Source organism: Lycorma delicatula, chromosome 1 (assembly GCF_047948215.1).
Source record: "Lycorma delicatula isolate Av1 chromosome 1, ASM4794821v1, whole genome shotgun sequence".
NCBI classification, from domain to species: Eukaryota; Metazoa; Arthropoda; class Insecta; order Hemiptera; family Fulgoridae; genus Lycorma; species Lycorma delicatula.
In genome coordinates this window covers 337,969,781-337,997,605 of record NC_134455.1, presented here as the reverse complement: position 1 = coordinate 337,997,605, position 27,825 = coordinate 337,969,781, and the positions used below count along the sequence as shown (strand labels likewise).

Below are 27,825 nucleotides of genomic sequence, written 5' to 3'. Positions count from 1 at the left end.
ATTATGACATAATATTATTATAATATTTTTTAATGTATTATGTGAAAGAGGAATGTACAATGATACTCCTTAGTAATAAAACAAATAAACATGTAATAAACAACATATAAATTTTTTTTTTTGTCTTCAGTCATTTGACTGGTTTGATGCAGCTCTCCAAGATTCACTATCTAGTGCTAGTCGTTTCAATTCACTATACATCCTACATCCTGTTTACATCCTACATCCCTGACAATTTGTTTTACATATTCCAAGCGTGGCCTGCCTACACAATTTTTTCCTTCTACCTGTACTTCCAATATCAAAGCGACTATTCCAGTATGCCTTAGTATGTGGCCTATAAGTCTGTCTCTTCTTTTAACTATATTTTTCCAAATGCTTCTTTCTTCATGTATTTGCCGCAATACCTCTTTATTTGTCACTTTATCCACCCATCTGATTTTTAACATTCTCCTATAGCACCACATTTCAAAAGCTTCTAACCTTTTCTTCTCAGATACTCCTATTGTCCAAGTTTCACTTCCATATAAAGCGACACTCCAAACATACACTTTCAAAAATCTTTTCCTGACATTTAAATTAATTTTTGATTTAAAAAAATTATATTTCTTACTGAAGGCTTGTTTAACTTGTGCTATTCGGCATTTTATATCGCTCCTGCTTCGTCCATCTTTAGTAATTCTACTTCCCAAATAACAATATTCTTCTATCTCCATAATCTTTTCTCCTCCTATTTTCACATTCAGTGGTCCATCTTTGTTATTTCTACTAACATTTCATTACTTTTGTTTTGTTCTTGTTTATTTTCATGCAATAGTTCTTGCGTAGGACTTCATCTATGCCATTCATTGTTTCTTCTAAATCCTTTTTACTCTCAGCTAGAATTACTATATCATCAGGAAATCGTAGCATCTTTATCTTTTCACCTTGTACTGTTACTCCGAATCTAAATTGTTCTTTAACATCATTAACTGCTAGTTCCATGTAAAGATTAAAAAGTAACGGAGATAGGGAACATCCTTGTCGGACTCCCTTTCTTATTACGGCTTCTTTCTTATGTTCTTCAATTGTTACTGTTGCTGTTTGGTTCCTGTACATGCTAGCAATTGTTCTTCTATCTCTGTATTTGAACCCTAAGTTTTTTAAAATGCTGAACATTTTATTCCAGTCTACGTTATCGAATGCCTTTTCTAGGTCTATAAACGCCAAGTATGTTGGTTTGTTTTTCTTTAATCTTCCTTCTACTATTAATCTGAGGCCTAAAATTGTTTCCCTTGTCCCTATACTTTTCCTGAAACCAAATTGGTCTTCTCCTAACACTTCCTCCACTCTCCTCTCAATTCTTCTGTATAGAATTCTAGTTATGATTTTTGATATTAATATATAAATAATCCTAATAATTTCATTTGAAAACCAGAATAATTGTTAAATCCAGAGATAATTATAAAGTTCAGAAATAATCAATACACAATCAAAATAATTAAATCACAATTATAATAATAATCAACACACAAATAATCATAAATTCCAGAAAGTAAATAACACAAAATCAATGTTATAGTACGCCACAAATATATTGTCTCATAATTAACCTAGTACAACCCGTTTGAGACACATATCATCCTCCTAAATTGTTCTGTCAATCTCACAGCTCTTCAACTTAGGAGGCTTATCATCTCCACCATCAGGATCCTATCCATAGGTCCAACACATAAAGCCATTTGAGCCAACTGAGCTGTATAATAAAGCCCAACACGGGGGGGGGGGGGGCGACCGGAACGTCACTAGGCGGTTGTCTTCCCCTATGGGGTTGGGATGTATAATACAGTTCTAGTTGGGGATAAGAGAATCCTGTATCTTAGGGCAAAGAGAATAAAATCTAGGAGCCTTTTGCAGATCCTTATTTTCTCAATTTCATGTGCTATCTCTATAGACACATAAAAGGCTTTATCAGTTATTAAAATGAAATTGGGCTAGTAATTGTCACATCATCAGTCCCTAGAATCTCATTAGTCTTGAAGACTTCACTTAAGTCAGCATCAAATTACTTAGCCTTCTGACTGTCATTATAAACCCAACTATATGATATTCTCAAAGGAGGAAATGAGGGGGTAGATTGTTTAAACTTCCTTATGGTTCTCAATAAGAAATTACCAAATGTCTGTATCATCTACACATTCTAAAAGTACTTTTAAAGAGAACACGTTGACTACCCATCCCCAATAGGATTCTGAATGTCTTATTATTATGTATGATTTGGGAACTCTTCTTCTTTATAATCATCGTGCTAATGTTAAGATAACTGGTGAATGGTCAGATGAGGAATCATAACTATTCCTCACATCAGAATAAAAGGAGGAAACTTCAAAGCTAACATAAAAATCTAACAGGAATCTTTGTAGGATCTGTAGGCCAGTAGGTTGGTTGTAGCCCAGACAATATTGAGTCGTATCTTCTCGATAGTCACCTTGAAGGCCCTTCCATGAGTAGTTATGAGATGTGATTCCCAGAGTACATGTTTTGCATTTCAGTCCCCTCCTACAATGAACCAAATCCCAGTGTCTCAAACAACTCACAAAACATGATGTCCAAAATTGCATGACAAGGAGGACAGTAGATCGCTGAGAACCATAGAGGCCCAAGCCAGTCCACTACCTCAATTGTCATTGCTTGGATGTGAACCATATCGAAAAGTGGGAGTTCACAATGCTTCAATCCATGTTTCATAATAATCACACTATTCCCATGTGCTGTACACAAAAAAGTTATTGATAATGCCGTCTCTAACTTAAACTGTGCTGATTTTTGAGGGCTCCTGTCAGAACACTTTAGAGGCCCACATTTTCTATTAACTTAGAAGTAAGTGTTTATACATGATGAATCACCGTTGCTAAAAGGAACAGCTTGGAGCTGGCCCGTAGCAACACACTAAGGAAGGTGATGTTGCATATTCAAGAATGACACTGATTAAAAGTATTTCTTCTTGAAATACTATTAGGATAATAATACACAAAATAGTATATTCTACAATATAATACCTGGGTATTACTTGGCACAAGAAATTATTTCACACAGATAAATTTTCAAAAGAACCCATTAATTACGTCTTTCTTACACATAAACAGCTGTTCTCTTATGTACAAATAGACTGTAGAAATATAGAAATGATACACATAGTTTTTTCTATCTTTAAACCAGAAAATAATCTGAACACAAATTGCATCCTCTTTGAAAATAATTGAACATATTGTCCTCATTTTATTATCCATTGGATGGTTCCAGCAGTTTTTAATATTTTTATTTAAAAATGTATGAAAGTTTGTTTCAAGATTCTTTAAGTCAAATAAAGATTAACAGATTACTATTTTTTTATACCCCCTTATCAAAAAAAATATTTCATCACATCTTGCTTCATACTAGGTGTCCAGAAATTATGCAAAAAACCATTAACCAAGAATTTATTTTTCAAAAAAGATATAATTGAATAAAAATGTCAAGAGGTTGAATATTAACTGATAAATAATGTATCCTATACATACAACATATTTAATCTTATTTAATACATTTCAACCTTTTTTCAGAGTAAAATCGTGAAGTAATTTTTTACTTTCTTTTTTTAATCAATCACTTATACATGTTTAATGCAAATTTTGTATGATTAGCTGATTTTAATGCAAAGATCACTTGTAGATTGTTCATTGATTTAGTTTATTAAAACAACAAAATCATTTTTAAATACCGCCTACCCTCTTAAAAATAAGTAGGAAAAAATGAAATTTTAAATTGCTTATAAATATTATTATAATTTTATATTGTACATAAATACTGTTTATTTATTTTATACTAAATCCTGAGAGTGAAGTAAAAGAAATAAATATTTAATAAATACGGAAATCAAAATGAGAAAAGCTGATGCTTTTTTGCTTTTAAAATTAATTCATCATTTTCTTAGTGTCCAATTTTTTAGATCCATACATTTTATCAGGTCATCTTATTTGATTAGAATAAATTTAAATTAAAAAATTCTATTATTACAATTCAAAATTCTTCTAAAATTAAAAATTAAAAAATCTGACAGATGGCAGGTCTTGTAAATATAAAATAAGCTTCAAATTTTTAGATGTAAAATATTTTGGAAATCTACATTTTTGTATCCTCAGTGAAAATCTCAAGATTTTAAGATAGTTTTCCTGAAGTTACTTCTTAGTAATCAAATATCAAACTTCTTTGAATATAAAATCATAAAACAAGTTACTATTTTCACTCACCTCCTCTGCCAACATTAATGAGTATTGCATCGGATTTCATTTTTTTAAATGACTCTCTGCAGAATAAATGTCTTGTTTCGTCATTTAATGGACATGAAATAATAATAAAGTCACTATTTTGAAGTAGATCATTCATTGAAACAAATTCTGCTCCCAGAGCTTTCCCTAAAACAAAAATATAAAGGAAAACTTCAAAAAGCTTTAATAATGAATAAATGAACTCTTAGAGGTAATTGTAAATAATATTAATATAATTTAATAATAATATAGTTAAATATTATTAATTCATATGATTGGTAATAATCATTAACATAATATACACCAAACATCCGAACATTTTAAAACAAGAATGCGGATACAAATGAAGAATAAAAACAGTATGATTTGGAAAAGCAGTAAGAGAAAAATGCTATTTATAACAAACACTGAATAATTTACAGGAAGAAGCAGTTAACCATCAATTAGATATTGATATAGTAATTAACACTGGAGCCAAAAAAAAGTGTATCTATGTTCCTAGTGAAAGAATAATATTAAACATTTATATAAAATATATGAGATAAACAAGAAATTATTACAAAACTAGAAAATGACAGAGTAAATAAAATGTTTTGTTAAGAAAAATAAAGTTAGGAGATTGAGATCTGTTAACAGATACTATCAGAATAACAAATATTATGGTGTTATGATCAGGATACTACAAACATCAATATATTATTAAACCTTAGACTTAACATTTGGATTAAACTGAATAACTTCTGCCATTGGCCATTATAAAATATTATCTATAGTAAAAAAAAATGTTTAATAAAACATGAATAAAAAATTACGTAATTAATTTCTATGATATATAAACAGAAACTAAATCAGGACATTCAAACATTAATAATGCTTACATACACATTTCAAAGCCGAATCTCTCATGGATTTTTTAGTTATAAAATAACAAATTTTAACACTGAAATAATAATCACTAAAATAGATACTTCAATTAAAATTAAATTAAATTAAAATTAGTTATTTCAACCAAATGACTAATTTACCCAACCTTTTAATCATAAATTAAATTTATAAAATAATCATATTCAATTAAGTTTTATTAAAAACGTACTTCAAATTAGGCACAACTTTATCATTCAAAACACTATTTTGAGCAATAACTGCCAATTATATTTATTAGAAATAGTTGATGTATGTGTTCATTATTGTCAAGTTAAATGTTATGGAAATTACTGGCTTTTTTGTAAACATAACAATAAAAAAGTCATCAAAAGGTTTTTAACACCAATCTGTAAGTCAAACAAGTAAACATATATATGTTTTTAGGATAATTTTTTTTAAGTTAGTGTTTATCTCTGCATAAAATACTTTATAAATATGTTTAATAAGGTTTTTCTGATCCTTATCCAGTATTTAACCCCTTTCCAAAGTAACCTTATCCAGTATGTCTCATTTTGAAATACTTAAAGATTAATGTATAAATGCAGAATATAGGTTATAATAAATTATCATGATCAGGATGCAGGAAAATCAATTTAGTTGTAGCAAATATGTTAGTATTGTACATTTCACTGTGTTCTATTCATGGTCTCATGTATTGTAAACCAGCAGTATACTCTCCAGTATGGTCTGATTCATTATGTAAAGGTTAAAAAGAGAGAAAACCAAATTGAATCAAGCAATATAGATGTCTAAGAAGCATGGATGGGGAAAATCAATAAAACTGAAGACAAAACTAAATCAAAGGAAACTAAAGAACAAAAATGACTGATGATCAGTAATGAAGAGCAAAATTATATTTAACTCAGAAGGAAATTACAAGCTGTGCTTAAGTATGAATTTGACATAATAACAAACTTTATGGAAATTATATTGTTATTGGATCAACTGACTGACCAAAATGAAAATTAATTGTAAAGTATAATTATTAGTTTATATAAAGAATAGAACTAGGAAACTAGCTAGATCAATTTTTTTTTAACTATAAGAAAATTAATTATTACACCATATAAAAACATATTTTTCATAGAGTTTGAGGTTCCAAATTTTGTAATGTAGCTGTAGAATGTGGCCTGGGGGTTATTCAACCTGGTGGGAACTTTTACAAAGTTTTTAATCAGGATCTCTAATTATTGCTACAAATTTTCTGGCTTAAATAGCCTGATGGATGTGCCTGGGCCTGAACTACAGAAGAGACAGGTGAAAAATTGGGCAGTTCATCTGTTCAATTATTTGTAACATTTAACTTGTTTTTGAAACACAGGAGTAACCATCTTAATATATTTTAAAATATTTTAAAATGGTGTCTCAAAATTTTTAAACTGTAATGAAATTATGCAGTATACTATAACTAAACTAGAATTTCAATGTTGCATCTTCTTTGTTTAAAGCTATGCATGGATAAATCTAAATAATGCTTTCTTTTGCAATAGTGAGAAACATGTTGCTAGATTCCTCTTAAGGTATGAGGAACATATCTGAATAACTGGGAGGTAAAACTAAAAAACATGATATTGAAAACAATTAGTCCATAAAATCTGAGACAAATTGCAGTAGTGCAATTGCTAGAAAACTTTTCAGGTGAATAAATAAACCACAGTTTTGGCTGCCCAGAACTATAACTGTGAAGAAATATTTTAATAATACTGTCACCAATCATATTCCCCAATAATAAATAATAATAATAATTCCCCACACTAGATGAAATGTTTATAATTAAGAGAATGTAGTATTAGTTGATCATTTGTTTGGCATCTTGTATAATCATGCTATAATAATTAAAATTATAATTACAAGATAATTGCAATAATTAAAATGGTTGATCATAATTTTGTGTTTTGCACAAATGGCAGCAGGCCCTGGAAGCTTGACCAAGGAAAAGTAAGCGGGCAGTTTTGGAGGCTGGGGCTTTGATAAGAATAAAAGAAGATGACACAAGATAAGAGTAGATGCTCTCAAATAACATGGATGGATAGTATTTGCTGGTTCAAATAAAGGAAGCAGAATAAAATAAAGTACAACATTTAGTAAATTATGAATAGTAATGGAGAGCTCTCTTTTCTTCAACACCCAATGGTTAAAAGAAGATTTGGCTAAGTACAAATGGCACTCCTAAAAACTTCAGCTTTATTGAAGATGATCTTGATTATCGAATTGCGTTCTGTTAGTAGTTCCTAAGCCTGCAATTTTCTATTTCTAATTAACTGTCAAAGGCTATTTGAAATTTTTAACTAACAGGTTTTCTATCAATATTACAGAGAATGTAATATTGATAGAAACCTTTGTATAGGTTTCCAAAAAATTTAATCATCACTTGCTACAGGAACATTGATAGGAGATTAATGTATATTCAGATATATATATAATAGATAAATATTTGCGATCATGCTGAATGGCTTCCATTATCTTTAGTTGTAGCTCAATCTCTAGATTCCACATAGTGAATGCTGTGAAGATCTGTGACATTTGAGGAAATGCATAGTCATAATGCTAAAACACTCACAATCTTACTAAGTGTACACTGTTTATGTGAAAGTTGCTCTTTTTGTTTCTACAAGAATAAGAACAGAAGATTGAGCTGATGTCATTACTGTAATATATATTCATTGTTTCACAAATTAAAGTTGAAATGAAAATAAATGCACTATTGAATTCCTTGTTAAGTTTTAGCCTTATGTGATGTATCATCAGATCCCCATTTCACTTAAAATTTTGAGTTAAATTCAAAACCAACAGACAAGTTTGATAATACACAAAGACTAATTGATATACAAATGTATTAAGGAGTAATATATTTTTAAAATTCACAGTTCTACTCTGTGTTAGTCATGTATGTCACTCGTTAGTTATTCCTTTCACTCCTTAATGCTGACTCTAAATACTTGAAAACAGAAATTTAAATGAATTCATTAATAAACAACAAAACTGCTTCAGGATGAATTCACCTAACAAATGGGAGCAGAATTTCTTTTTAACACATCATTAAAGCTACTGACAGCTATGGTCATTAACCACTAGTGATTGTTACTTTTAGTTTTAGGAGCGACTAGCATTTTGCATCAGGCTTCCTACAATTGTTGCAGTTAGAAGCATTACATACGTACAAAATAAAAATAAAAGTACATAGTAAAAATAACAGTAAAAGTACTACAGTTAGAAAAGGGGTTATGTTAACCATATACTGACCTTCGTCTTTTTCACTGTGACCAGTGTAAAGAAGTTTCTTGATTTTAAATGGTTTTAATCTGGCAGCAATCTCTGACCCAACACGTCCTAGGCCTACAATTCCAATTACTGAACCAGTTAATTGATGACCAATTAGCCAACGTGGATTGTTAGTGCCACACACCCATTCATTATTCATAATCTTAGTATAACCTTCTTGAAGTCTGTGTGCAACCATTAGTGCCAAAGCTACAGCAACTTCAGCTACGCTATCATTAAGAACATTTGTAGTGTTACCAATCCTGATTTGTCGTTTTTTCAGTAATTTCACATCAATATTATCATATCCATCAGAAAATGTACTCACCACTTTTAAGTTTGGACCTAAAAATCAATAAATACTTCACTGTGACAATTAAACATTTTCCGAGATAGCTTTGAACATTATTGTACAATTTATTTACAAGAAAATGTATTTATTTTTTTAAGCAAATATTAAAAAAGGTCATCCATTTTTAATATGAAACCTTTAAAATGGTTCCAAATTTCTTATTTTCAAAATGTTTTCTAATTTTTTAACTTTTAAAAACCAAACTCAAGACCAAGAAGAATAACGACAGTTAAACAATTTATAGTCAACTATTTATTACATTTAGATAATATACATCTATTTATCTATTACTATTATCTATTATTATATACATTTATAATTTGCAGTATATTAGGATAGTGACAAAAGTAGAATGCATTGACATTAAACTGATTTTTTTTATCTATTAATTTTTTATAATAATCATAATAATAATAATCAAAAATCTATTGAGTTAGTCCCAATCCTCCAACCAAGTTCTAGGATGAAAAACATGACTCATTTTATTAATTTAAAATTTTATTTTTTAAATAATTTTGATTGTATAACTGGTGTTAAGATTGCCCTAATTAAGAAAGTTTCAACTCTTTTTATAATTTTCAGTTAACATATATACATAAATTCTAGTAAACAAACCACCTTTTTACAGCAAATAATATAAGCCTTGAGTTGAGAAAACAATTACTGAGAACATCAGTGTGAAGTATTGCATTGTACGGGACCAAGTCATGGACAATTGGAGGAGAGGAAAAGAGGAAACTTTTGGTTTTTGAAATATGATGTTACGGAAGGATGAAGAAGATAAGTTGGATGGAAAAGTGTCAAATGAGGAAGTATTTAAGAGAGTTAAGCTTTTTGAAACAATTAAAAATAAGTTTTCAGCTAATGGGAAACATTCTTAGCCACCAGGGTCTGTTTAAGAGGGTGATAGAAGTACAGGTGGAAGGGAGAAATTGTAAGGAAAGGCCTCCGTTGGAGTTCATAAAACAGATAATGGATGATATGAACTGTGATTCTTACTGGGAACTAAAGAGAAAGGCTGGCAAGTGAGAAGAGTGGAGAGCTGCTGCCAACCAACCAACCTAAGGGCACTTAACCAAAGAAGAACCACCTATTGCAGAATATTGAGATAAGATATATCTTACCTTAATTTTTCATGAAAATACTTTTGTGGGATCCTGCATTCTCAATCATCATTGAAATAATTCTGTTAATGCATAATAAAAAAATAAAAATAAAAATACTAATGAAAATTACACATTTATTTACATGAGTGCAGCTGTCTGTTACAGTTTTTATAAGAATGTCTCCTTCAAACACTGTCTGATGATTTACAAATTGAAATATTGTTTGTATTTATATATATATATATCAAATATTTTTCTAATATATTTAATTTTACATCATCTTTATTAATTTCAAAATTCATTTTTATATCATGATTAGAATGTTTATTATTTATTAAATGGTCTGCCTATTAGTTACACTTAATTTATTATTTTTGTAATTTGTATAATGTTCAAGAAATCTAGTTTTAAGGATCTATTTGTTTTTCCTATATAAATAGCATAACATGAATTACTTTTTTTTATAAATTCCTCACAGATTGTTTATTCTATTATATTTATTAATTTTGTTTTTTTTAAATATTTTATTATATGGTTATAGATTTGTATGCTGGTTTAAATTTTTCTTTATTGTATGTTTTAATAATGTTTTCAATAATATTATTAGTGTATAAATATTTTATGTAAATTTTCACTTAAGTGTCTTATTATGTATTGTTTGAAAGGTAAAATGTAATAATTAATGAAACAGTATCAGTGCATTGTTGATAATAAATTTGAGGAATTTACCCAACTAATAAATTTCTAAAAGTATCAAAAAGTTTAATAAAAAATTTCAGATCAATTTTTAATTATAATAATCATTTAAAATACCATTGTAGATTATATCCTTTTCAACTGATTGCCCCTAAATTAATTGGACTACTAAAAATTCATAAATTAAACATCCCAGTGCAACCATTAATCAATTTTAAATCTGCCCTCTGTTATATTATATCCAAAATAATAGATAAAATTCTTACGAATAAAATGAATTTACATTTAATATAAAAAAATGATTACAAATTAATAAATAAATTAAATATCTTAAATGTAAATAAAGACACTAGAATGGTTAATTATGACATAACTAACATATATCCTAGCATACCTGTAGATCATACTATAAAAATAATAAAAAATAAATTAAAAAGTAGCCAAAGAGATCCAAAATTTATTAAAGGTATCGTCACTATTATAAAAATATATCAATAAAACTATTTTTAATTTAATAACAAATTATACACAAAAAAAATACCTTCCTTATTTATGGGATTTCCACTACAGTTATTATGTCAGAAATATATTTACAGGATTTTTGAGAGTAAATTAGCACATGGTATTACTCATGTATAAACATGGTATGTTGATGATATTCTCATTACATATAACTCGGCAATAAACAAAGATAATCTAATAATATTAAACAAATTAAATTCTTATAATGAACATTAAAAATTCATATTTGAAATAGATAATCATAGAATGTTGAATTATTTAGATGTCAATTTCAAAATAATCAATAACAACCAAATTGAAACATCAGTATATTGAAAACGTAGATTTAATAACAAAAATTCATAAAAAATTAATTCACCTTGGTCTCATAAAATAAACACTTATACAAATATTATTAAGAGAGCAATTAAATATACACATAGTAACAAAAAAGTTAAATAATGAAATAAATATCATAAAACAAATAGCAGTTGAAAATGGATACTAATTTAATTAGTAATATTCATAAAAAACCAACTATCAAAACACAATAAAAAAATAAAACTACCTTACAAACAATACATAATATGACACAAAAGAGTGAACAAATATACATAAAGCATTTATACACTAGTAATATCACTGAAAACATTTATTAAAACTTATAATAAAGAAATATTTAAACCAGCATATGAACCTAATAACCACATAATAAAATATTTAAAAAACAAAAATAATAATAAAATAAATAAAATGTGTGGAATTTATAAAATTAAATGTAATGATTGTGATGCTGTTTCTATAGGAAAACAAATAGATCCTTTAAAACTAATTTCTTGAACATTATAGAAATTACAAAAACAATAAATTAGATGTAATTATGGCATACCATTTGATAAACAATAAACATTCTATTTCTGATATTAACACAAAGTTAAAAATATTGGAAATTAATAAAGATGACATACAATTAAATATATTAGAAAAATATTACATATTTAAATACAAACAAAATTTTAATTTGATAAACCAACAGACAGTGTTTGAGGAAGACGTTCTTATAAAAACTGTAACAGATAGCAGAACTTGTGTAAATTAATAATACACAATTACCATTATTGTAGTATTTTTATTATGGCCTGAGAGGATTATTTAAATCATGACTGAGCATGCGGTATCTCACAAAAATATTTTCATGAAAAAATAAGGTAAGATATATCTTATCTCAGTATTTTGTACTAGGTGGTTTAATGTAATCTAAATATAATTTTACAGTACAGAGAAATAATATAAATCTTACAATGATTAATTTCAGTAAAGTTAAGTACATATATATATATATATATAGTCTATATATATATATATATATATATATATATGTAGTCTATATATAGACTTGTTTCATTAGAATCTGAGCTATTGAAATATTGTTACTTTTTTGTACCCTGGATAGAAAAATTTCATCACAGTTCTTTAGTTACCTTGTTTTACAATTTAATAAATGTTACTAACAACTCTTGATATTTTGACCAAGATATCGATATTTATAAATTTTTATTCTACACAGAATGGGTGCAGTAAACTACAACTAGAATGCTATGGTTTATTTTAAATATATTAATTAAAATTCCAAATTTTGCTGTCAACTTAGATGAAATTTTATTTAGATATAGTATACCTGCAGCATCAACAACCAACTGATCAAGCTTATGCAGAGAACACCAGTATATTGCATCGACATTTTTAACTTTTTGCATTATTTCTTCTTTAGAAGGTGGATTTCCTTCACAAATTATCAAATCACATCTAAAACATAAAGCAAACTAAATAAAAATTTAAGAATCCATGTTGATCTTAAAAAAAACTATGAAATTTCAAAAATATGAAAGGACTTTGAATGCATTAGTCTTGTATTAAAACCAAAATGCATTTAGAACAAAACATGTAAATTCACGATTGTTTAGACTTACATTTTCATTAGTCACTAGTATTTCATTAAGCTTACTCTAATAACTTTTTTCTTTTTTTGATAAAACTAACCTATCAATCCTCAAATAAACATACTATCAAAAAACCACACCTTCCAAACTGCCAGTCACAATGTATGACTATAGTACGTACTATGTAGATATCAAAAACATTAAAGGTGAAGGATCAAGAGTGATCCAAATAATATTCCCAGGTAAATTATTAAAGGGTTTTTTCTCTTATCTCCTTAATTGATATTTAATTTAGTTTTAAAATTAATTTTAAAGATTTGTAGTACATAAAATATAGTAATATAGTTGATTTCTAGTCAGAAGCCTCAAACAAAGGTTTCTATATGTACTTCATATACTAAAGTCTAGGATCATATTTTGGAGTTCTTGAGTACACCATTTTAATGTGAACATTTTAATTAAGTGATTAAATAAGTTATTTTTCTGGTACCTTTTACACTATGTACGGTACTTCTGAATGTTATTTAATACAAAATCCCAGTCAGGCATTCCTAAGCAATAATTTTCTAAAAATTGCATAGAATAAATCCCTACATCTGCTTCCCAAAAGTTTCAGCAATTTAACTTTCCCTTAAATAAGCTGAAAAAATTAATTGAGAATTTAATGATAGCTTTAAAACCACATAATAATGAAATATCTTTTATACTGTAGAACAAGAGTTTAAAAACTAAATGGATTCCACTTATCTGTTATCAAAACTTAATAAAAGTTTTTCTACCAAAAAAGTTGCTTTAATCTAAAACTTTTGAATATCCTACTGTTTAACCATTTACTACTTTAATTTTCTTAAAAATAAAGTGTAGCATTCATATAATCATTTTTCTGATGAACATAGTTCCATACCATGGCCAGAAAGTCCCTTTTCATATTAATAAACAAACATGAATTGTGTGCCATTGGTTATTTAATGTGTTAACATATAAATCTTACTTTAAATTACATCTGCATGTGTTTCTCCATTGTCAGCACATAGTTTAATCAATCAGCAGTTATGTTTAAACATTCTCTTCCATGCTGAAGGATTAAAGTTGTAAAAACAGTCTCTGACAACAGTTTTCAGCTCATCAACATTTCTTAGTCATAAACGGGAGATTTTTTCTTTGATTATGCCCCAAAAGGAGTTGTCACATGTTATTTCTGAACTTCTAGGTGACCGTAATTTTGGACCCCATACTTAGCCACCGGCTTTCAAAATGTTCATTTCAAAAGCCCCTTTTCTACTGAGAATAATGAACTGAAGCTCCATCTTTCTGAAAAATAGCAGTTAAATCCATACCAAACAATTGAAGCTGAGGAATAATTTTCAAGCATGTTAAGCTATGAAATGCTACTAACACTTTGTTTAAATAAATATAGTCCTATTAGGTACATTTCAGATATCATTGCCCACATCATGGTTCTATTATTTCCTTATATAAGTGGGAATTTTCTTTACATCAAAAATACACATTCAGAGACCTATTACTCAAATAAATGGCATATTCAACAGAAAAGGAAACTGGTTTCTGTGATTGAATATTGAGCAAATGCTTCCTAGCATGTTTCCCTTAAAGCCATGTTTTGATCAGAAAGCTCACTAACATAAGCAGGTTTAAATGGTCTAAACATGCCAGCATCCATAGCGCAAGTGGTAGCATCTCAGCCTATCATCCGGAGATCTCGGGTTCGAATCCCGGTCAGACATGGCATTTTCACATAACATACTATATTGTCATCAATTTCATCCTCTGAAGTAATACCTAATGATGATCCTGGAGGTCTAAACCTGAGATCTTTTTCTATTATTTTCTGAAGTGTTGACTGGGTTACAAATTGCTCTGAAGATTGACTTAAGAGATCATAAGCAGGATTCCTCAACAACATCAGAGTTATTCAATTAACTTGAAGAATAACTAGATTGTTTCAATTTGAGGACTGATCCAGTAGAAAACCTTTTTTCCCCCAATTTTGGAGTATTACTACTGATGGGGTTTCATTACCAAAAAAACTGATGAATCTGTTTTTTATGTTTTCATAGTTTTCAATTGTGTTTGTATGCTCATGCAGCCAAACACTAACAACAAGTCTTGCTTGTGTCTGCTGCTTTAACTTAATAATGCACAGATGAAAATTCAAACAAAACACATGAAAATAACATCAACTTCTAACAAAGCCTGGGACTTGGTAAATGAAAGCAGCTGATTAACTTTTATAATCACCTAATGACAGTGTTACCAGTCTGTCATCACTTGTTATCATGACTACGTCAAACATAGCCTCGCAGATCTTCTCACACTCTTCGCTGGTTCTTGATCGTATTTATATCTTCTGGCCTCTGGAATCACTACCTGCCTCATCCCTTAACTGCTGAAGTGTAACAATTTTTATCGTCTGTACCCTATTTTTTTCCCATAAACTCTTATTCCAGGCTGGTAACCCTTCTGGTTGATGCTTTTGGAACAACAGCTTTTGGAGGTACCATTGTCTGTCTTACTAAGAACACATTGTTAAATGGACCTGTTAGTCTGAGAAAAGAGTCCTATTTCTTTCTTTCTGAATTCTTCTTTTCATTATTATTTTTTCTTCTTTCTTAATTGGAAGAAATACATTACCCTGGTCTATTATACTGGTCCTGTTATAATATTATTCATATCAAACTTCTCTTGTATATACATAAAAACACATATTTAAAATCACATAGAAAAGTCTTGTTATTTTATTTGACAAACATGTTGCTTTATTTATTTGCTTACATAAGTATGAATTCTAAATTCTATTATAAAAAATAATATTATTTGTAATGTTTTACATAAGTAACTGTGGAGTTTTCTTTTTGTAGGCTTCTTCAAATTAAATTGTAAATAAATTAAGTAAAAAATTGTTACTGATCTGCGGTTAAAGAGTGCAATAAGACACCTGCTTAACCTTTTAGTGGTTCACAAACTGAAATTAAAAAGAAAGACACACACACATATTTTTCATTACATAATTCACTAACTTTTCATTTACTTGCTCACCTTATTTGTGCTAACTTACTTTTCATTTAACAAATCCAAGCCTATTTGTGGTGTGAAAGGATTTGTAACAAGAACTTTAGGTCTCTGGCTCATATTTGTACCACTCATAGACTTGAAGTTAAACGTTAAGCAGTATGACGATGAAACCTTATTCTGGAACAGAAAAAAATTAGAACTACTCAACTATATCAGTTCTAGATTTAATTTTATTAGAAGCGGAAGACTGAAGTTAAATCAAAAATCAACTGATATAACTGCATCAGAATTTATTTACAATATTATTTTTACAATTCACTTTTGATAGGAACTTAGAATTTCATAGCCAAATGTAAACAAAATTTTTATTTACACTTTGTTAACCATGCTAACATCTTGGTTGATATGTGTAATACTTAAATTACTGCCTAGCCAGAAGCATCCCCCAAGTATTGTGGATGATACTGTTTTCAGAATTTTATAGCTAGTAATAGTGCTACATAAGCATCATTTATTAAAAATGATTTGAATAATTTAAAAAAAAATTATTTTAATTATTGACTCAATTAATTTATTGTAATAATTTATTCATTACATTATATCTAAAAATACATAATACTCAATATATGATATCTAAAAAGTACTCAACCAATGTTATTATTACAATCACATAATATAATAGTAAAGATTACTCATAATGGTAAAAAAACCTAATAAATTATTTCTTTCTACTCTTAAAAATAAAAAATTGTTTACTAAAGAATTCTATTACTTTACTGTTCACTACATTACACAATCAATCAACCATTACTTGGTACTGTATCATGCTTCTTAATGATGAAGAAACTATTATCCCACAAATGTTATGTAATAAATCTCTCCTTTACTGTGTATTTGATAGTTAAAGGTATGGTTAAAACCTACCTTCAGACAAGTAAATGCATGGCCCAGTTTAATTATATTGAAGCTTTATAAAAAAATTGAAACTTTGTAACAAAAAATGAATGAATAACAATATAAAATAACTTAATATAAATAACAATATTATTATAAAATAACAATAATTGATATTCTATGAAAAATTTAACTCACTTGAGAAAGATATGAAATCTTTCTGCTGAGCAGAGTAGACATGTTTTACTAATATAATAAATGAAACTTTATTTTCCAGGACATAATAGCACCACTTTAATGGAACACATATGTGTCAGCATCAAACACGATCTCTCCCAAAACTGTCTCACAAATTTCATTAACTTTTCATGGATAATTCACTGCTAAAGACTATTTGAAGCAGAGGTATTTATAATATTCTTAAGCAAAATTTTCATTTAAAAAACCAACATTATATCAAATTAGAATATTTAGTAAAACTGGACAAGGCAAAGACTGTATTTTTTTCTATTATTAACTAAGGCTTATGGTAAAAATTATATATACATGCACATGTGTTTGGATGGCACAAAAGATTGTCAGAAGGGTAAGAGAGTGTTGAAGATGATGGATGACCAGTATGCTCATCCACTAGAAAAAATATTGATGAAATTTTTACAGACTTGAAGTTTAATAATGATGTTTCTCAAATCATTATATAATTATTTACCCTAATGCAGAACTCTTGAATCATATCTGTTTCTAATTTCCTCAATTCTCAGCTAAGCTTTCTAGTAACTTTCATTTTCTTTTAGTTTATCTACAATTTTACTCTTTTACAGCCTATTTTTTTGCATTTCCTAATCATCCTTCTACCACTATTTTAATCAATCCTCTCTCTCATGATATCCCCAATCGGTTAGCTTTTCTATTCTAAACTGTTTAGCTTATGCTTTCGTTCTTGTTAGCTCTTGTCATTACCTCTTCATTTTTCCTTTGTTCATTTTATCTTTTCCTATTTTCTCTATTCTCTCATTTCAAACCCTTTTTCTTTTTTCTTACTGTCTATGTTTCACACCATACTGAAGTACACTCCAAACACTTCACAAAACATTTCTTTAATTCTGATTCTATCTTGTAATTGCGTAATTGGATTATTAACACCTGCAATTCCAACATTATTGTATTATAATGCAATCTAATGTTACAAGCTTTACAATACTTTAAAGTAATTACAAATAAATACTTTAATGTTACAAGATTTGTAAAATTAAAATAATAGTATACAGTTTTATTTTTAAAAAATGTATGGACAAGCAACTTGAACAAACCATATTTTAAAAACATACAGTACAGATGCATACTGTATATCTTACCTACCCTCAATATGATCATTTGAGAATAAGTTGTAGTGAAATACATCAATCAACAACAATTTTTATTGTATTCTCTATTTAAACATTCTTTAATTAAATATTTTACCATATTTAGGAATTCTAGACATTCTAGTGCCTAGAACTCTCAAGTCTAGATAAATATTATGATTTATAAATATTAACATAAAAAATTTAAATTATAAAATAATCCTGGAAAGTTTTTACACTGTTTTCCTTATACTAAAATAGCTGACAAATTAACATCAGAACTTTTTATTAATGTTCACTTTCAATAAGGTTTTTAAACAAACATAACCACTCTAAGAATATACTTGTCTGTTACCGGTAAATTTGTAGTCTTGAACAAACTCAGGTCGACTACTCCTGAAACGTGTGGTTAATTGAAACCCAACCACCAAAGAACACCGGTATCCACGATCTAGTATTCAAATCCGAATAAAAGTAACTACCTTTAGTTACATTATACCACAGTTACATTACACTAATAACTCAAGTCACTAATGACTTTAATTATTGATGTGACTATAAATAAAAGTATTATTATTTAGTCTGTTACAATATCTTACAAGTAATAGTGAATTAAAATATGGTAAATCAGTTATAAGCATAAATTACCTGTACAGTTAGAGAAGTTAAACGTTAATTTAAATGTCAGAGTTCAAGAAGAAACTTGAAGTATTCAGATGAAACCAATTCAATAGTGAGATAAGTAATTACATTTTTAGTGATTTGTGATAAACATGATAAAAAACAATAACCAGTAAGAAAAACAAAGTTATCAAATATAAAAAATCATAAACATTATAAAAAGTTATAACTCTTATGATTAACACAGTATTCTATAATTATGACTCCCACTGACTTTTATAAGGTAAACTTCTTTTTATTAACTGTATAAAAAAATTTATCTTAAGTAAAAATCTTATGGATAAAATTATATTTTTAAAAATGTTTTGAAGATAAACAATCACTGAATTAATTCAGCAATATCCATTGCTACGTCAGTTTCATTAACATTATATATGCGGTTAAAATAAATGAAAACAAAGTAAACAAATGTACAGTTGAAACAACTGTATTTTAATAACATTAAATAAAATTGTATAACTACAAGTTCTTCCCAAGTTTTAAAACTGACAGAAGTTAAAAGATTAGTCTTTGTAGCTTCATCAGGAATTATTACCATATATTTATGGACAGGAACTTTTTGTGAAACCTTAGCTGGAAGTTAATTAATTTTTTTATGAAGATTCTATAAATAAAAATATCAATAATCCTCCTATTCTCAATACAAGCCATATGTCAGTGTAATTCTTTATTCAATATTCTTTAAACCCCCCTCTTATTATTCTTAAAGTTAAATTGCACTTAACTTTTTTATAATTATTGTTAAAACCAATAAAACAAACAGCCATTATACAAGTATTACTCCAAATAACTCTCCAACAATAAAACATGCTAACATACAGTACACCAAACAATTTGTAGCTCACAATCCAGCTACAGAATGTTAAACATAGAAAGTACCGTTCCTGAAGTCATTAACAGTTCAACATAAAAGGGAAACGGCACATTCTTATATTGTTTTAAATTTTGAGATTTTGAATGGTAACTTAAACCACCACGATTATTTTCACTACTGAATTCACAGTGAAATATTCTACACATCACAATAAATGCTGTAAATAGTTTTTGAATTATAGCTTCTACTGTTAAGTTTTTAAAACCTGCAACACGCTAAAACTAATCATGAGCTGTATGTTTTAATTATTCATTCTCTAAATTTACACCCCGTTTTTTTGTAGAAATGAAATTAAAACTATTTGAGCATTAAATCAAAATTACTTTCTAGTAACAAGTCTTACATATATTTTTTCATGTTGACCTATTTACATAGTCATATTTATTCTTTTATTTTTCTAACGTGTATATTGCAATATGTTCAACAAGTGAACAATTAGCACCCATGGCCCAGTAAGATGAGGATGATATATATTCATGTAAATGAGGTTTATTCTGGTACAGACTCAGACCAACTCTGAGGTGGTTAATTGAACTCTAACCACCAAATTACACCCGTATCCACTGCCTAGTATTCAGATCCATACAAAAGCAACTAACTTTTACTAGGAATTGAACCTCAGAACCTTCAGCTTTGGAAATCAGCTGTTAAACAACTGATGTGTGATGACGAGTTAATGATCAGCCCGGTAGGCATGTGAGAAACACATGCCTGGTAGGCATGTGTCTCAAACCTAGTTTAATTAAATTAATAGTAATAATTAAATATAATTATTTGTAATTGATTACAAATTTACAGAGGGCCGTAAATTTGCAACAAAAAGTTGAACAATATACTGACCAATTAAAATTTTTAGCCCTGCTAATAAATCTATTTTCACCTGAAACTTCAAGTACACAATGATAACAGTGAATATTAAATAGTAATATTATATACTTAACAAAATTATCACATCACGTCATATCCATTATATTTAATCATTTCCTTTACTGGTTGTTATCATTTGTGGTTTCTCTGTGGTTTTACATTTACTTATGTATTTGACAACTAATAACCTGGTTTTACAGATTCCACTGTAACTTACAAAATTGTTATTAATAGTTAACAAAATAAAAATAATTTTATTTTTTATTTTTAAATTACAATACAAGAATATTCTCCTCTTTGTTACAAGACTATTAAATATGTAAATAAAATTTCTACACAGTTATTTCTCCATATAGTGATCAGGTAAAGAATTAGAACAAGACAAGGAAGAAAACAATATTTTTTTTAACAAAAACGTTTTTCTTTTTTTTTCAGCTTCATATTTGATTTGCTTCAAAGAATTCTTTAGTAATACCTTATGGTGGTTCCAGAGGCCAAACAGAAAAAGAAAGATAATTCTGTAGGGATTAAAGTATGCAGGGAAATGGTCTTTTTATATGCAACATATAGCACCACTTGTGTACAGTACTGTTGCAATATTGAGGGCTACTGTAAGAGCACAATATACAGCTTTACTGTTGAACTATATCAGTTGTTTTACTGCTTTGCTCCAAAATAGAGACATAACTGGTTAAAAGCAACCTGGCTATAATATGTTTAGTATTATAATCTTGAAGTTATAGTAAAATTAATTATTTAAAAAAGAAAACCAACTACAATTAAAAATAATTTGAAACATTAAAATTTATAACAAATGGGAAAAAAGTAAAAAGACGTGAGAAAAAAAAATCACTCTATAATAACAATTAAGTTTCCTGCAATGTTATAAAACCCTGGTGACAATTATCTAGAATGGATGAACAACTATCACTTTGAAAATGTCTGTTAGATTAACACAGTATATAATTTTGTTCTACTATGAACAAGAAATGTTTAGAAATGAATGTGTAGAAAAAAGGGTACCAATGATGTAATTCTTTTATTTTAGACTGTATTAAAAATCATGTATCTGATAACATAAAGGAAATTCACTTATAATGTTTGTGTTTGGCAAAATTGGAATCATTCCCTAATAAGAATTTGTGTTACATTAGTTGAAACTAGTAGGTTTAAAACTATATGTCATTTTTCCCCACTTAGAAGGCAATCATTCAATGCTTCTGTTAGAGATTTTGGTCTAATTAAAAAGTTCATCTGTAAGTAGGATAGGATCTATTGTGTGAAAGAGTATGTTTAATCATTATATCAATTGCTAAAAAAACAGTTTTGTAGCAGTGGTAGCTAGTGATAGCATTGTTGATATTGTTAAATGGTGGCCTTACTTTTATAAGAAAACTGCTGTAGCAACTGAAACTATTGAAAAACCACGCGGCCAACAAATTCTGTTTCAGCTGACAGTTTTTAATCAGCATGAATTCTTTGTGAGAGCCTGGACAGGTGTCAACCTCAAAATTTATTGGTGGTTTTTCTAACTGCATATTTGATCTAAGAAAACCAAGTCAAGCAAATTTAATTCAGCTTCCAACTTCTAAAGCATATATTGATAAAGTGCCTATAAATAACAAAAAGATGGAAGATCTGAAAAAGCTCATGTGTTACATTCCAGAAGAACACAGGCATTTTTAAGAGAAGTTCTCAAATGGCCAACACATGCTGAAGTTAATGATGAACTGTGATGAAGAACTGTTGCTAGTGAAATGTGATAACTGTTAAAATTATGCTTAATTTGTTTCTACTATTATATTAAAATATTTAATAAAACAATAATTTTTATTTTCATTATAAATTGGTATTGTAATTTATTTTTAAAGTGAAAAATTATCTCTGCTTCTAACAATGTCATTCTTTGAATGGCTCACAATTTCAAATCTATTTGTATCACTATGTACTTCATAATATGAAAATTTTAAGCAATTAACAGTTTAAGTTCTTTAAACAGAATATAAAAATGTTTTACTTTGAACAATAATTAGTTTTCTCTCTCCTCAAAGAATTACGTTCAGGTCACAGAGCCCTTTCTTAAATGACTGATTTATATATATAAAATTAACTCATATTTAATCTTACTGACCTGAGTAAATGTGCAGATGAGTGCAATATGTAATGTAAATATTGAATGTACAGCTAGTAGTAAAAATAAGATCAAAATCTTTTGAAAAATACAAAAATTATAAACAAAGGCTTAAAAAAAACAAACAGTAAACAACACATTAAATGTGTAGATGCAATTCAAATCAAATATATATATTTTAATATTTTATTATCAAACCACATACCAAGGAGGCTTTCCTAACCACTTTCAAACAGCTACCATTATAAATGTCATGATAGTAACATTGACAGAACAGTATAATTAAATTCAAAGATATCTTCTGGAACCAATTTCCAGATAATCTGAAAGCGAGAAATATTTAATATTCTTAGTGTTATCAAACTAACTATGCTAGTAAAAATACAAAAGTTGCAAGTCAGTAGTTTAATATAATGTAGTACAATCATGAATGTATGATGCAGTTTTAGGTGACATATATTTAAATTAATTTCTAATTTTTTTTAGTATTATTTTACTGTTATAGAATTTTTATACTTCTTCAGTAACTGTTTTAAATTAGACTCAAATGAAATAACACACCGCTTTAATTGTTTATCTATACTAATATTAAAGAAAAAAAGAAACAAAATAAAAACAAGTATTGTTGCTAATAATAAAGTATTGTAAATGAGAGATGTGTTACATATAAAAAAAAAATATGGCAATGCATAATATAAAAAGAAAAGTAATTATTTATTAACTTACCCAACTGATAGTAGATAGTTCATAATGTATATATCATCACATACTTACAGACAGATAGATTGGCATATTTGATTTATGTTAAAAGCTTATTTTATTTTTAACATATTTTTGAAGTTCTAATTCTTAATTAAAACAGACTTAAAATTTTTTAAGCAATAATTTAATTTTTAGTTTTCTAAAAACTTAACTGTTGTAATGTTAAGTTATAAAAAGTGTAACTGATAAATGAAATTTAAAAACACAAGTGCTATTTAAAAAAAAAAAAAAAAAAATAGAAAGACAAGATCGAATATTACAAATTGGTTTGGGATATAATGGATGAAGTGCACAATGGAAACAAAATATAATTCACCACACTTACATGTGCTCATGTTCCTGCACTAGTTTAGAAACAAAGGAATTTATCTTGCAACAATACTTAGATAAATAAAACAAAATTTATTATATCAAGATAGGAAGCGATATGAATTCAAGGGTTTGAGATATACCAATTAATGAAATCGCTTAGGAAAAAAGTATTTATTACATACATGGAAACATTTTGAGAATTTTCTGTTATTTTTATAGTTTGAGAATAGTAACCTCATTCTTTTCTCATAAAGCAATTCATGAATTACAAATACACAAAGGAGACTACTAAGCACAAGTTACTTAATACCGAAATAATTGACTGTGTGTATAGAGGATGTGAATTATCATATCTGTAAAATAATCACTTCCATTAGGATATGATTGTTTTATTTGGTCTAGAACTTTTAAAAAGATGGGTTAAGAGAAAGAGCATCATATGTTCAAAGAAGTTTACTGCTAATATCTTTGTTGTCATAGGATTCAATGAAAGATAAAATGTTTCTAAAAGTGATAAGAACTATAACATTAAATCTATCTTGGAAAGAACAACTTCAAAAGAACCAGAAAAAAGGAAAGGAAAACTGTAAAGGAATACATTTGTATGGAATGGCAATATGAAAAAAGTCATAATGAGGGAAAACAAATTTTCTTAGTCAAAGTAAATGTTTTTTGGCCACTGACATTCTGAAAGAAAACAATATTTCAAAAATTCTGAAATGTTGTTTGAAGTAAGATCACCAGGAGACTTAGGAAAAATATATTTCAGATATACGGTAAATAGTATGTACTTCAGGTATATGGAATAAAATTGGTGTGGATGACAGTAAACAATGAATGGAGTGATATCTCAGTCAGATATGGTATTTTCACACAAGCTACAATTGTTCATCTCATCTTCTGAAGCATGCCTACTAACGATGGACCCGGAGGTTAAACCAAAAAAAAAAAACTGAATGGAGTGATGAAACATAGGAATTATAATAGAATGCAATGGATGTTTAAATATCCACCAGGATGTTCAACAACATCCGCTTGAAATTACAAATTATTTGTAAAAAGCAGTTTTAGATATATTTTAAGGATAGATAAGTGTGGGGGGGGGGTGGATGTAATGCTGAATTTAAGATATTTTTTAATGATTTCAAGCGCTCATGAAAGAAAGGTTATAAAGAAATTGAAAAAAGGAAAATAATGAGGTTACGAAAACTACACAAGGATCACTTTTCAAAGTATTTGCTATAATATGTCTTCTAAGAAATAAAAATGATGCCGAGGCCTTACACAAACATATAGCTCCTGCTTGAATATTAATTATAGAGAGGGGAACTATTCAGAAATTATCTTACTCAAATAATAAGTTTATATTCAAGTGTATTATTGAAAAGAAGAGAATTTAAAATAAAACCCACTTTTATTAATTACAATTAGCTGTCAAAATTAATGAAAAAGAGTACTGTTTTATATTTTAATAATAATCCTTCACAGTTTAGTAGAGGTTATTAAATATAATGTTTCCAAGATATTTATAACTGGGAATAAAATTAACTAAAATTTGTAAATCTCTGGCTGAGGCAAGGAAAATTTACTTTTCTGTCAGATACTCTTTATATACAAAGTTTTCTTATACAAATTTCTATACAAAGTTTTGATTAGGTAAACAAAATATATGACAGTAGTACATAGAAACATCTCTATTATTATTTGATCAGAACCCATTTCTAATAATGAGGACGTACTGCAAAGAGCTTTTCTCTAACTTTAAAGTGACTAATATAATTTAATAATTTCAGCAAGGAAGTCTAAGTGATGACCATTCGGTAGTACTTTTCCAATAAGATCCAAAACTGCTTGCTAATAGAACAAGTTTCGTCTTTTAATATTTTTGGTTTTTAATACATATCACTTCTGAAAGAAACAAATACTTTTATTGAATCTGAACAGTTCAATAAAAGGAATGATGCAGTTAAATACACCTTAAGGAATAAAGTAAAAAAAGGCACAATTGAATATTAATTACAATTACTTCATTCATTTTTATTTAAGTGAGTGACCTACTTAACTGAATATTTATTAGGTAATATAAATTCATAGTTAGTATTTTGTAGGGAAGTGGAACTTGTATATTGACTAAAGCTCTTGGCAACGATTACAAAGTGCTAGCAAAGAACGGTGGCTGGATGCAACATGATAGATAGAATGAAGAATGAAAGTGTTTTACAAGAAGTGAATAGAGGTACTGTGTGACAAATAATAGTACTGAGTAAGTAAAAAAGTTCCATGATTAAGTGAAGATTACAAATTAACAAGGAGTTAAAACACCTATAAAAAATATCAGTTTCAAGATCAGGTTCACATGAATTTTTCCTACACTTTTTTGTGCAGAAGAGAAGATTTAACATATAATTCTTGCATAGCCTGTGTGGAAGGATAGTCACTTTGTTGAAATATGAAGGAAATTTATGAAGATTTAAGGCTCCGCTGACATTCTAATGGTTGCTATAAAAAATCTCTTGCGCTACAATTTTTAGCATCCACTATTTTTAAAATGTATTTTTTTTAATATCTGTATTATTTTTAATTATTACTACTGATAAATTAATAATCAGTTACAATTTAAGAAAGTATCATATTCAGAAGTTGTATATTCCAACATTTTGGGAGCCAATGAAGACCTTATTTGCATTCAGGTAAATTGTTTTCTTCACTTTATGCTATTGAATACACACAGATTCCATTAGATTTGACTTTATTTATCTCTGCTTTTTACCTTAAAGTGGATAATTGTTAAGTTTCAATATCAATATAAAACAAGCTTTTCAAATAAGATGCAGAAATAAAATAAAAAAGACTTATTCACTTGGATATTGAGAAAATGTAGAAGTATGGAAAAACCATTGTGTTTTCTATACTAGGTGCATATGTCAACAGTCTCCTCTTACTTCATCCCAGTATATCCCCTACATTTCTCAATCTAAAGCTTTATTCTTTTTAATGAAGAAAAGAGGTAATGAAATATTCATAAGTTTAGCCAATACTAAAAACAAAACTTGCATAAATGCACTGTTTCACTTTTATTTTGCGTTAAATAAATTCTTTATTATTAACTATAATTAATAAAGGATCAGAATATATTCATACATGTATCAACTACATAATGCAGTTTGAAAGAACCTCTTTGGTTATTTGTAGTAATTTGATTGTGATTTTATGTGTAATGAAAAGAAATAGCTTAATCACTTTATAGTAATCATATTAATAATAATTTTATTTTCTTACAAGGAATTAATTAAAAAAATAAATTTCATAAATTGAATTCAATATTTAAAAAGTACATTCTACATCATCACTGTTTTCAAAAGCAAACTATAATATAGAATTTTCAAAGAAATCATCAAATGAAAATGAAGTTAAAATGTTCAAATAACCAAGGATGAGTATACTACACTTCTTAAATCTGATACTTATGTTAGTTTGCTAATATTTAATTTTACTGTAGTATTTTAATGAATAAAGTAAATTTTATTTTTATCTTTTAAGATAAATACATAAAAGATGACTCAAACGTAATTCTAAACATTTTGAATTCTAATGAAAACAAACATTAATAAGGTTTAAAAGTTCCTGTTTTAAATTTCAGAACTAATGAAAGAAGATTTTAAAAAATGTTTTCATAGTTAATTGAAAACTGAGCATCCAAGATATCAGATGTTTAAGAAAGATAAAAATTTGCCAACTTAAATGTAAAATGTGCTGATACGAGGTCTGTAAATAAAGTAGAGACTAGTTTTTTTTGGCAGTCAAAGTGGCAACACTGTAAAGTTACTAGTTAACATATGGTTATATGAACAGCTAATTTATA

The 27,825-nt window shown here is 27.8% G+C and overlaps 1 protein-coding gene across 5 annotated transcripts in view; it reads right to left on the bottom strand.

Moving 5' to 3' along the window:
- Positions 1 to 27,825, bottom strand: part of LOC142334310 (glyoxylate reductase/hydroxypyruvate reductase-like) — a 99,451-nt gene that overhangs the window by 14,164 nt on the left and 57,462 nt on the right. The window contains exons 1-6 of one of the 5 annotated variants that reach the window (XM_075382243.1): positions 20,732 to 20,812; positions 17,954 to 18,136; positions 16,143 to 16,276; positions 12,805 to 12,932; positions 8,454 to 8,816; positions 4,269 to 4,433 (exon numbers count right to left, since the gene is read on the bottom strand). In XM_075382243.1, coding sequence (XP_075238358.1) covers positions 4,269 to 4,433; positions 8,454 to 8,816; positions 12,805 to 12,932; positions 16,143 to 16,231 — 745 coding nt within the window. In that variant the 5' untranslated portion in view covers positions 16,232 to 16,276; positions 17,954 to 18,136; positions 20,732 to 20,812. Of the gene's footprint in view, positions 1 to 4,268; positions 4,434 to 8,453; positions 8,817 to 12,804; positions 12,933 to 16,142; positions 16,277 to 17,191; positions 17,249 to 17,953; positions 18,137 to 20,731; positions 20,813 to 27,825 lie in introns of those variants that run through there. The other 4 variants (XM_075382244.1, XM_075382245.1, XM_075382242.1 and 1 more) reach the window with 4 other exon arrangements.